The 12084-nt window shown below is 39.8% G+C and overlaps 1 protein-coding gene across 1 annotated transcript in view; it reads left to right on the plus strand.

The window, feature by feature from the left end:
- The window catches only part of Tmc1 (transmembrane channel like 1), a 125170-nt gene that overhangs the window by 35659 nt on the left and 77427 nt on the right, over positions 1–12084 (plus strand). The window contains exons 5-6 of the mRNA XM_052714364.1: positions 8974–9064; positions 10805–10886. Of these exons, the coding sequence (XP_052570324.1) occupies positions 8974–9064; positions 10805–10886 (173 nt within the window). The remainder of the gene's footprint in view (positions 1–8973; positions 9065–10804; positions 10887–12084) is intronic.

Below are 12084 nucleotides of genomic sequence, written 5' to 3' on the forward strand. Positions count from 1 at the left end.
CCAGCCCAGGGGTGGCACTGCCCACAGTGGGATAGGACCTTCTACAGGCCAGTCTGATGGAGGCATTTTCTCAACTGAGGTTTCCTCTTTCTAGGTGACCCTAAAGTGTGTCAAGTTGACAGAGAACTATTGAGTATGCTCAGGGAGCAAAGACATCTATCTTAATTCTGAAGAATTTCCATTATAGTAACTTTGAATCCGATAAAAAATCTGATTACCCTAAGCTTTGTTTGTAGCACATTTCCATGAGTTTTATTAGTGGTAGGGAAACAATTCCTTTAAAACCTTTTTATATTCAGATGTTGCTAGAATTCCTTTCCCCGGGGAAGACAAAAGCAGTGTCTTCTTTCTTCCTAAGGTCCCAAGGATGAGCAGGGGCATAATTTCACTAAAGTTCACTCTGAGGACCTAATGACTTTATTGGATTTCCTCACAGAGCACAGGTGAGGGGTGCCTTACAGGGGTGTGAGCATTCCTTTCCATAGAAACCATACCTGGAAAGCCTTACCCAGTAGGGGTAGAGGCTCCCCTGTAGTTGTCTAGGTGGAGCCCCCTGCCCTTCCTACCTCCAAACCCCAAGACCACATTCAATTAGGGCATAATCCGTACTACTGGTTGTGAGTGGTGGCTGGACACCCTGGTAGGGTCCCCCATGGCCATCCCCCTGCACTCCTAGGAAGGATGGCCAATAGGCCCAGCTGTGCTGTGTCTTCGCAAGGAAACCCAACAGAACTCCTGAGGATGGCAACCTGACACTAGGAGGATAGACCTGTACAGTGGAAGACCACTGAAATGTTGTTAATCAAAATTTTAAGGATCATGGTTCTACTGGAGAGTGGGGCCTCCCTTTGGGGTTCTTAGTCATTTATATAAGAATTTTAGAATGAACTAAGAAGGATGCTTGAGGGAAGTATCATCAGAGTTTCAGAGAAAACGTATGTACCAAATGAGGTGTGAAGCCTGGCAGCTGTTGGGGCAGAGAGACAGCGGAGAGGAAGGGAGTCAGGCCCTTCAGGCTAGGGTCAGAGAGAGGTGTGTTCAGCAATAGAGATCAACAAGCAGATGTATGGCCGGAGGAGGAGGGAAAGGGTGAGAAAGAGGGAGAAAGGATGTTAAGGCTTTTGATCAACATTCAAAGAAGGGATGAAGAGAAAGAAAAAGAAAAACATGCTTAGTTCCAGGCCATGAGCCCGAGTTCAGAGGGCACAGAATTCCAGACTCCTGAATCCTGGGACAAAGGCTGCACCAGGGAGCCAGGGTTATAAGTAGGAAGAGAGACTGTTTATTAAAAAAGAGAAAGAACTGCGAACAGGAGGAGGCTAGTGAGCGGAGGTAAAAAATCCTCAAGCAAAGGATGGCCTCTCACCTCTTCTGATTGCATAGCATGGGGCTTTGTGGTGCAGGCTCTGAGCTTTATCTGAATCCCAGCCTGCCCTGAGCATGCTCCATTTCTTAGGATGTCCGAGTCCGTACAGTTTCTCAGCTATTCTTTTATATGCTAGTCTTTTAAAAAAAAGTTTGTTATTTTATGTTGAGAGTGAGAGAAAACAAACAAACAACAACAAAAACCAAAACCAGGCACGTGTGTGCAGGCGCCCACTGAAGCCAGAAGAGGTCATAGGATGCCCGGAACTGGAGTTAAAGGCTACCACGGGAACTGGGACCAGCACTCCAGCTGTCTGCATGGGGGGAAGCTTCTTTGCTATTGAATGCAGTCTCCAGTCCCTTCTCTTTCATCTCTCACCGCGATAGTCTGAAACACATAGATTTTAAATGAGAAATGGTATATATCTAAAAGTATACTAGAATAAGCCAGCTATACAAGCTTAGACATTATATGAACACATATTAATTCTTGTGTTTCTTTTTGTTTTTGCTTCAAGCTATCACATGGTCAGTTATATGGTCTCTCCTAAAAGATATGAGATAGTGAGTCAAGGATATGAAAATACATTTATTCACAAAGACTCAGAATAGACTGAGTATTGCTTTCCCAAGGGCACATCAAAACAATGACATGTATACAGAAGCTTTTCAGCTCAACTCTCTGAAAATTAGTCTCCCATATGAAAACCTCTTAAATGTAGTTTCAGCCAGTGATATTTGATTCAATACCAGATATTGTCTCTAACTTGCATATCTGAATTGTTTGGGACACTGAAAAAACACTGACCTGCATCTCATTCCTAGAGAATGTGACTTATATGATCTGGAGTCGCAGAGACCTGGGAACTGCTAAAGAACCTACTGTGATGCTGAGGTGCAGGCATCCAGAAACCGCAGCTTGATTGGCATCCAGTGCTCTCACTAATGTTAATTTATTCAGCCAGAAGTGCTGAAATTCACTTGTATGCAGTGTGTTGTATTATGTACTAGGAAATTAGAGTGAGAGTCTGCCCTGTTAGTAAAGTGTTGTTAACCAAAGTTACTATTGTATAGCACATATGCTAGTTGTCATGAGCTAAGCTAAGCATCTTGTATTGCCTTGGGAACTATGAAAACTGTCCAAAGTGCCTCCATTGTCGCTTTCACTTTGTAGAGGATGCTACTGAACACTTCAACTATCTTTATTAATGTCATTAGAATCCCCTTTAAAATAACATATGAACTGACTCATTACTTCAAGTCTTCGGATAATTTAAATTATATATATATATATGATTATATTTATATATTTATATGCAATATATACATGTTATCTAGGAAGTCTATGGTCTTTATTTTCTATCTTGGTGCATGAAAGCAACTTCTTGCTTCTGTAATTCTGCTTCATTACTCAGCAATATTTCAGAAAAGTCTGAGTTTTATAAATAATTTTGTTAATTAGTTTTGAAATGTCAGTACTTATTATCAAAAGACCTTCCATTCTTCTGATTCCTCCACTGGGAATTATTCATGAACAAAATTTTTTATTATACTTAGCCTGAGCACCGGTTTCAAAATGTCTCTGATTTATTTGAGCAAGAAATTGGTTCCTTCACCAAGCCATCAAACTGGAAACAAGAGGAAAGAAAAGTCAACTTAACCCAAACGGAACATGTTTCAGGGATGAGAATGTGTCAAAGGCAGAATAGCATGTCCTGACTCTTCTGTGTCCTCAGGGCTGTATCATATACTGGAGGTAAATTATCTGTTTTGTAAATTAGGCCAAAGTGTGCTCTTTCAGGTAACTGTGAAAGCATTCTTGAAAGCCCATGAAACCTTACTATTCTAATTACTATCACAAGGGGTTGATAAATGAATGATGAGGCTAGGTATTATTGTCATTAAATAGACCATACTCAATTATTCATCCCCAGGTCTGGGGTTACAGTCCAGAGTGCAGTGCACACTGTACCAGGGCTCTGAGACCCAGAGACCAGGTTACACTCTTGGTAGATAGCATTTGTTGAATGCAATTCAGGGGGTTGGCACACATCTTTCAGTCAGACATTTGGATGATTTACAACCAGGAGATCTCAAGGTTTATATATTAAGGAAAATTTCATTTTAACCACGTATTAAAGATTCTTTGAATAATTCAGAAAACTACACACAGATAGGAAAGTGGCTTCATGATGGGAAAAAAGATAAAGATGTTTTATTGATGTTTGGTTTTCTAATGACGATTTTCTCTGCCTTCTGGTATCTACCCAGGCAGGCACCTTACTCTGAGGGACACTGTGTCTCCACGTTTGTACATTTTCCTTTTGAGCTTTGTATCTAACTGCACATAGTGCAAGATACTATTTTTGGTTAAGAAATCTGTTATCAGGGAGGACATGATTGGTGGGAACTTGTTTTATTCACCTTGGAGATGTACCAGTTCATGACAAAGGTCAGCCATAAGCACATTGTTAAAGAAAGCTGTCTCACTATGTCCCTGATCTGCATGCTCTGATCACATGCCCTCTTCTGGGCCCATAAGTAACAAAGATGCTTCTTTTTATCATGTAGGTATCAGATTTGAGGGGAAGGCAAAGGAGTCCTTCCTTATAAGCAGTTATTCTCAGCTCACTCTTTGGCTTCTGGCTCTATTGTAAAAACACTCCCAAGATTTCTGATAAATTATGTCTAACAGCTATGTTGCCCATTAGGAGCTAGAGGGTAGCAGAGGTGGCTGTTCTGGGATCTTTTCTGTTCTTGTGGTGTGTGTGTGCGTGTGTGTGTGTTAGAGAACAGAGCGGGAGTAGGGCATTAGGAAAAAGAGGAACTCAGGTTAGATTATGTGATGCCCAGTGGTCTGGACTTTCTCTGAAAACCAGACAGGATATAGATATTAAGAGTTGAGGAGGACAGTGTCTGTGCCAGTTACTCTTCCTTTGTGATGATACAATATCCTGGAAAAAGCTACTGAAAGAAGAAAGGATTTATTTTGACTTCTGGTTCCAGAGGAGCAGAGCACATCATTCTGGGGAAGTCATGGCAACAGACAGGGAAAGTATGATAGCAGGAACAGGAAACTGGCTGATCGCATCTTCATCTACACACAGAAAACAGAGAAACAGGAAGTTGGGCCAGGCTATAAAAACCTCAGAGCCTTCCCCCAGTGTCAGACTTCCTGCACTAAGGGTACACCTTCCAAAGGTTCCACAATCTCACCAAACAGCACCACCAGCTATGGACCAAGTCCTTAAATCCTTGAGCTTCGGGGACATTTCCCATTCAAAGAACCACAGATGGCTACTGAAAGACAAACTTAATAATATACTTGGGGTCAATAAAACTACCAGTAACTAATAAAAGAAGCAATAAAAAACTTTCTAATATTTGAACAAAAATGTATCTTTAATAACTAATAAAAATCTTTATTAATGTCACACAAATATGGTTCCATATTATTAAATGAATTTGGAATTAATTTTGTGATGATTATAATTTGGTTGTAATACTGACTTCCTTCTCTCTTAAGTTTTACTGATTTAATGTTCATCAATTTATAAAATTAGCATAATTATCTGCTCACACAATCAAAAACCTTGGCTCAAATAGAGAGTAGATTAGCTATTTCTTATATTTCTAAATGCTCAGATACAAACACATGCTTTCTAATGGTCCATTCATGTAGAGAGTGTTCTAAATACAGGGTAAACAGAATGTGGTTCATAATAAATATGAAGTACCTACAGTGTTGACTTTATGTTCTTTATAGCTCAGAGAATGATCTGTGATAGCTGAACTTTTGGTTCCAAATGAGTGAGTTTAAGCACTCAGAATGCAAAAGTAAATGAACCAATAGTAGCAGGGAGAAGCAAAAGACAGCCAGGCAACACCCAGCAGAGAAGACTAGAGCAGCCTGATGGAGAGGACACCAAGGTAACATCATCAACTTAGGGGCTTAAAGACATCCAGCAGGAATCTACCAGGGAAGCGGAAGAAATCGGGTAGAGTTCCAGATTGAACTATCTCTCCATGGATGAGATCTGGGCTTCCTTTTCCCACAGAAGGCGTTTTCACCATAGAGATAAACAAAATCTCTGTTAGAAAGTTAACCTTTTAGTTGTTCCTGAGGATGCAATGTTTTAATGCCCTTCACTCTTGGTGGGTTTTGTTTGTTTTTTTCCCCCATTATAGAGTCGGGGGCCAGTCCTAGGACTAGGACAAGAGGTTTTGGAGGAGATAAGGAAGGGCCTCCTTGCTTCCAAAGTTCCATTTCAACAAGTTTAAACAGCACAGGGTGGTTTACCAATATAATTGGCAGTACAGTATGCCTATAAAGTGGTTGTTTTGTTACAAATTCTGATTTTACTACCCAGAATTTTTTATTCTCTATATGTGTTTATTATAATACACAGTAGTATGATTCCTACATGTATTTGGTGTTTTAGATTCAGAAATTCTTGATGCCAAATAATTGAATAATAGTCAGTTCTGCTGAAATACAAGAGATCAGTTCTCCAAAAAGCTCACTGCAGTATATGGACTTGAACAATAAACACCATGAGTTTTATAGGGAACCCATAGATGGAACACAATTATTCAGATACATTTCTGGTGACACATTCAAAAAATAAATAAATAAAATTTGAGAAAAATGTCATTAGCATTCAACACAGTTTAATGGTTAAGAAATACATGAATGCTGCATTACACATGGCAGGATCCTTTGAGAAGGACTTCAGACTTGCTATGGAAATGATTTTTAAAATGGTTGCTGCTTGGGAGTTGTGCAGTGTGAGGGGAGGGTCACCTTGACCCTGAGTGGGTGTGACTTTTCTAGTATTGGCAAGAGAGGCAATGAGACGTGCTGTGTGCATTCTGGGTATTTGCCATGCTTCTTGGCATTAATGAATATGCTTTCTTATACTCACCCAGTGTTTTTCATGAATAAAATTATAAACAAGCAAGGCCAAAATTCGTGTTTTGTTCAAGTCAGTCCATGGTATATCAATCACGTTAGAACAAATATCACTGTTTAGAAATAAGCATTATGATAGAATTGGCTTCAATACTTCCAACATCTGTATCTCTAGGAGTGAAGGGATTGTTGAGATATTGTTGGGTGGGAAACCCTGACCTGTTAAAAGCTCCATAGTAACAGGGACCTTGTGCCAGACCCTGAGCAGTCAAGTGGAAGTCCTGAGGAGATGCATTTATATCTGAAAGCAGGGCTCATGAGCCTGGGCACAGAATCCATCATAAGCACGGACAAGGTTGTGGAGTCAGGTCAGTCAGACCTAAGAGGCTGCTTAGGACTAGAGGGATCTTGTCTGTATTTTAGAGCCTTTGGTTCAGCATTTTACAAAGTGTATGCTGGCTACTGCCATTTTTTAGTCTTAAAATTTGTACAACAAATGGTATTTGAATATGATGCTATCTTTGTTGCATGAGTCTGAGAGTGAGTCATGAGATCTCAGTTTATAATATTTTATACTCTTTTATTAAATATTTTAAGATGTTTCAAATGCTCTAGAAATTATTTTTCAATCAGCCATCCAAACCCAGAGGTCATGCCAAATATCAGAGTATTTGATAAAGCTAGCCCAAACCTCTATTCCATTTCTAGGATATTGCCAGTTAAATCTCAGAGAAAAATAATTATGAAGAGCACAATCTAAGACCTGGAAATAAGTATCCTTAACATTTGTGAGTATGGGAAATGCAATCATTAGATACAATTTTGCAGTCAGCTTTGTAACATTTTATTGAGCACCTTCCATTATCAAGATCAAGACCATGGGGTAGGGGTCGGGGTGGCCTGCTCTTCAGGAATGTCCTTGGGAGTTGATTGTTGACTGAAGAGACTTCACAATGGTGCTTGTGTTTGTATGCTAGATTATAGGTGGGTACTTGCCCACAGGTGTGTAAGGAAGGTCCATTCCCATCTCAGATCAGGTAGTTGGTATTTGGTAGTTTTGATCACTATGTTTTATAAGAATCTATGCTTAGCATGGCTACTAAGGGACATCTTATATAAAAATCCTTCTCTAACTTTCATCTTAAAAGACTTACTCCATGTTGTAGTAAGTTCATAGTCAAGTGTGAAGGGTCTCATCTGCAAACCACAGTTTTAGGGGCCACCCAACCGACCATTGCATTACACCTGCAGAACCCCAATCTGCTTGAATTGTCCCTCTCACTAGGTCACATGTTCTAAAATTTTAAAGTTCTTTTCATTGAATGGACAATGACAAAATGACGAAGTTAGCCAGGTAGGGCTGATAGAACAATTTAGACTGGGTAGCAAAAGCTGCAAGCATTTATTTCTCATTGTTCTGTTTGCTGGATATCCATAGTTGCAGATAGCTACTGGTTGTGTTCTTACTAACTTCTCCCATCCTCCGATGGTGGACAGAGGTTAGCTAATTCTGACGGTCAGACAGCAATCCCTTCTACCGTCTAAGGTTCTCCTTTCAAAGCCTAATTAGTTATTTTCTGTGTGATATTTCAGTTGATGTCTTCAGACATCGTGGTATCCCATAAAATGACATTGCCTTGTGGCATTTTCAGCATATGGGTTTGTATTCACTTGATGACATTTGGACAAACACAAAATGTGTCCCCGATAGAACCCAACCTTGTTGTTCAGCAGTGCAGGACTGTAGCTCCTGAAGTGACCATTCCCTGTGGTGTCACACCAGATTTATACTCACAGGTTGGAATGGGGAGGGGCAAACATTCAGTATCCAACAACAATAATAAAAAACACATGTACTTAGCATGGTCCCATTATACTTTTTTTTGATAAATTAGTGTGCTTCTTAATGGACCCTAATGTGAGCACTAAAAATATATTACTATCTGGGAGTCATGTTGAAGTTTAAGTTTAAATCCCTTCCTGAATTTGAAACCCACATTCGTCCCTTTCATCCTCTTCTTCAACTCCATCTGTTTTGGAGTGTGGCTTTTGTGCTTTTAAGCCATAACTGCTGTCATGAAATTAAATACCAGGTCAGTTTGTCCTCAACTCTTTATTTTCTTTTTCTTTCTTTCTTTTTTAAAAAGGAAATTATTTTTTTTTTTAAAAAAATAACCTCAAAATAAAAATTCTGGTTGCCAGAACCTGACATAAACTTCAGGTTAAATTTTATATATGTTGGGAATGAGAAGGAATGTTTCTCTATCTTCACATTTGGCACAAATCCCTCACTTCTCAATGACTCTAGGTGATTAATAAGTGAGACTGAATATATCCTACTTTTCCTGGCCAGAGTTGAAAAAATATGCACTAAATGCCTCTGGGATATAGGTTTTTACAAAGATAGCTAAAATTAGGTATGCATATTTGAAAGCAAAAGTGACACGTGTAGGTATGCAGAGAGGGTATACACAAGGATGGGTGCAAAGCTGGGACAGAGGGAACAGGGAAATATGTTCAATGTACTCAACATTTGTGTTAAAAAACCGTTAAGTCTCTAGGTTATAAACTACAACTTTGGTTCAGTTGCTGAGGGTATGGAGAGTCTAGAAGAAAAAAGATAGATCTAACCAAAGTAAATGTCTCCTACCGGTACGTCAACATATGTCTGCCTACCTCTTATTCTCTTTCCTCAGGGAAGCCAAGAAATTTGTGAGTGAAAATGAAGGGGCTCTTGGGAAAGGAAAAGGAAAGAAGTGGTTTGCATTTAAGATGATGATGGCCAAGGTAAGCATTTTCATAATACAGTCTGGTCAGTGTCACAGTGACCCTGAGAGAGAGAACACTGTCTGTTCTGAGGGGGTGAAACCAACGTTAACTGTGTGCATGCATACAGCAAAGACTCATACAGTGTATGTGTGGTGTATCTGTTGTATTAAAATTTTGGGTGGGTTTGAAGATTACCCTTTAAGAGAGACTGAAAAATTTTTCAATAGTTGCAAACACTTATTTATACCAAGAGACTAACTTGATTTTACCACTTCCAGATGTAAAAGACTGTGCACCCATTCCATTTTCATTTTCTGAAGGTTTCAGGGGTTCTGGTCAAGGCTTCTTTTCCCAAATGTCTATAAATTAAAGGGTCATAAGCATTTACTCCCCAACCCCTTTTCTTTTTGAATTAAAAACATCAACTAGACACTGCAACAAAGATAACAAAAATATGATAGATTCATACAAATGCAGATTTTAGAGAAATATAGAAAAGTAACACTTTTATATGCACTTACTGTGGACCACACACAATACCGAACCTCTCTATCAAGTTATGTTTCTCACAGTGAAGTAGGTCCATAGGTTTTATGCTGTAAAAACTGTAGCTAGGTGTATGCTATGGAAACAGAGGTTTGCAAAGAAAGTGTGAAGATCTTCATTCTAAATGCACACATGCAAGTAGTTAGCTTTACTTGCCTTTTATCTTTTATATGCATTCAGTCATACTGTGTGTGACTGAGCTTTGTTTCTGACTTCTTTATTACATGATTGGGGTCATCAGATACAATTCTGTTGCTGTTGGGGGGTGGTTACAGCTCCTGTTTACTAGTATTGCATTATGTATTGTAGGAAGATGTCACAATTTACATATTCACATATTCTACTGCAGGCACCCTTTCTAGTTTTGAGTAATCTTTTGACTTCAGATTTAGACTGTTGTGTCTACTTAGCTCTCCCATTGTCCTGTCATAAGGAAGACACATGGAAGGTTAACTGCCTCATTCCCACCCCTCCTCAGTCCTCTTGACCATGGCTAACCCGACACTGTGGAGTAAAGTAGAAGGAAGGCCTTTTGAAAGATGAATTCATCATTTTTCTGTGCTACCATCTCTTTCTATTCAGTTGACTATTCTCTTTTATCAAAATGAAGTGTCCCATATAAGGGAAAATCATGAATTAAAATGACCTGTGTTCTCACAATCTACTTTACCAGACTAGAGGTCTTTCAAGGAAGATACAGAATCTTATTCATAAGTCCATTGGTTCCTCATGCACTGAATATCCAATGCAGAATTTATATCAGTCACCTAATAATGAGATTCCTATTTTACTGTTGTCTAGTAGAATAGACAGGTGTTTCCGAGTGGTCAGTATATTTCCTCTAAAACAGTCTGTGTGTGTGTGTGTGTGTGTGTGTGTGTGTGTGTGTGTGTGTGTTCTGTTTGCTTTTGAACTGGTGTATGCCTGTGTTGCTCAGGCTGCCCTTGTCCTTGCTCTCCTTGTGTGTCAGTCTCCCAGATAACTGAGGTTGTAAGCCTATCTAACACTTTTTAAAATTAAGTTAAATTTGTGGGAGTGCTGAGAAATAGAGAAGGAAGGGAGTCCTGCTGGTTTTCCTTCATACACACAGCAGTATTAGGGGCTAGAGAGCTCCCTCAAAGCCATTGTCTTGTGATTTGGGAAAAAAACGGGAGAATAAACATCCAGAAACACAGGAGACAGTACCTTACTAGTGTTTGGCTTTGTTTTCAGAAATGGGCAAAATTCCTCCGAGACTTTGAGAACTTCAAAGCTGCTTGTGTCCCATGGGAAAACAAAATCAAGGCAATTGAAAGTAAGTGTTCACCAGATCTAATGAGATGCGGAACGCTGTCTGAGAATAGTCTCAGCTTTTCACAAACTTTTCCCCATTGATGGGCTCTTGGGGGAACTGAAACCCAACCAAACCACCCATACGACGAACCAAGCAGACCTCCACTCTGTCCCTGTGCAGCTTTGGGTTAGTCAGCTGGCTGCTGAGAGGAGACAACTGAGACAATGAACTCAAAGGGACAGAATGCTTATTTTGGTTCACCGTTCCAGTTTTCAGTACACAGTCACCTGGCCCTGTTGCACCGGGCCTGTGGTGGCTGAATACATAACACTGGGATTGTGTGGTAGCAGCAGCCTGATCACTTCAAGGCAGTGAGGATGTGAAGTGAGAGACAAGGTGGGGCCTTGGTCCTGTGGTGCTGTGTTCTCAGTGACTTAACTTCCTTTCTTTGGGCCCCCACCTCCTTAAAGATGCCACCCCCTCCCGGGAATTTCACAGCTGACAACTGTACAACATGGGATGTGGGAGGCATTCCAGATCCAAACTTGGTCAGCACTGGACCAGCACTTCAAGGACAGCATTGGAGACTTCACTTTCTGGCTTTATTCCGGCAGAAGCACTTCTCTCTTAGGCAGGAAAGGAAATATTTTATGGACGGTGACACTGCCCATATTGTGAAGGCAGTGAATAGCGTGTGCAAATATATACTCTTGGTAACTGTAGACAATAACAAAAATGACAATTTTTTAAAACAAGAAGCCTTAATAACTCACATTCAAGCTTATAAAGAAGAATAAACACAAGGAATTTGTTACCTTGATGTTCATACGTGACCTTCATTATGTGCAACACTCAGTATGTACAGATAGGTGAAAGCTTGTTGAATATAGTTGCATTTTCATAGAACAGAGCAAATAAAAATTCAAATATTATAAAAGACAGTGCATCAGGAAAAATACTATTACATAGAGAAAAATGGATATTTAGGGGAAAAAATCACAGTTTTGGCAGGTGTAGTTCCTAGGGTAATAGAAAGATCTGCCTTTCATCCATGCTTGTTCAGATCTGGAACTGGCTGTCCTGATGGCTGAATATGACATTGTGTAATTGATACAGAAGCTCTACAGGAAGATAAAAGAGCTGACAGCCATTTCACTGACATGACTGGGCATGTTTGGAAGTGGCCCTCAGTTCTCAGTCCCTCATTAAGTGACAGTTG

Source organism: Peromyscus californicus, unplaced genomic scaffold (assembly GCF_007827085.1).
Source record: "Peromyscus californicus insignis strain IS unplaced genomic scaffold, ASM782708v3 Scaffold_4__1_contigs__length_199733344, whole genome shotgun sequence".
Taxonomy (NCBI): Eukaryota; Metazoa; Chordata; class Mammalia; order Rodentia; family Cricetidae; genus Peromyscus; species Peromyscus californicus.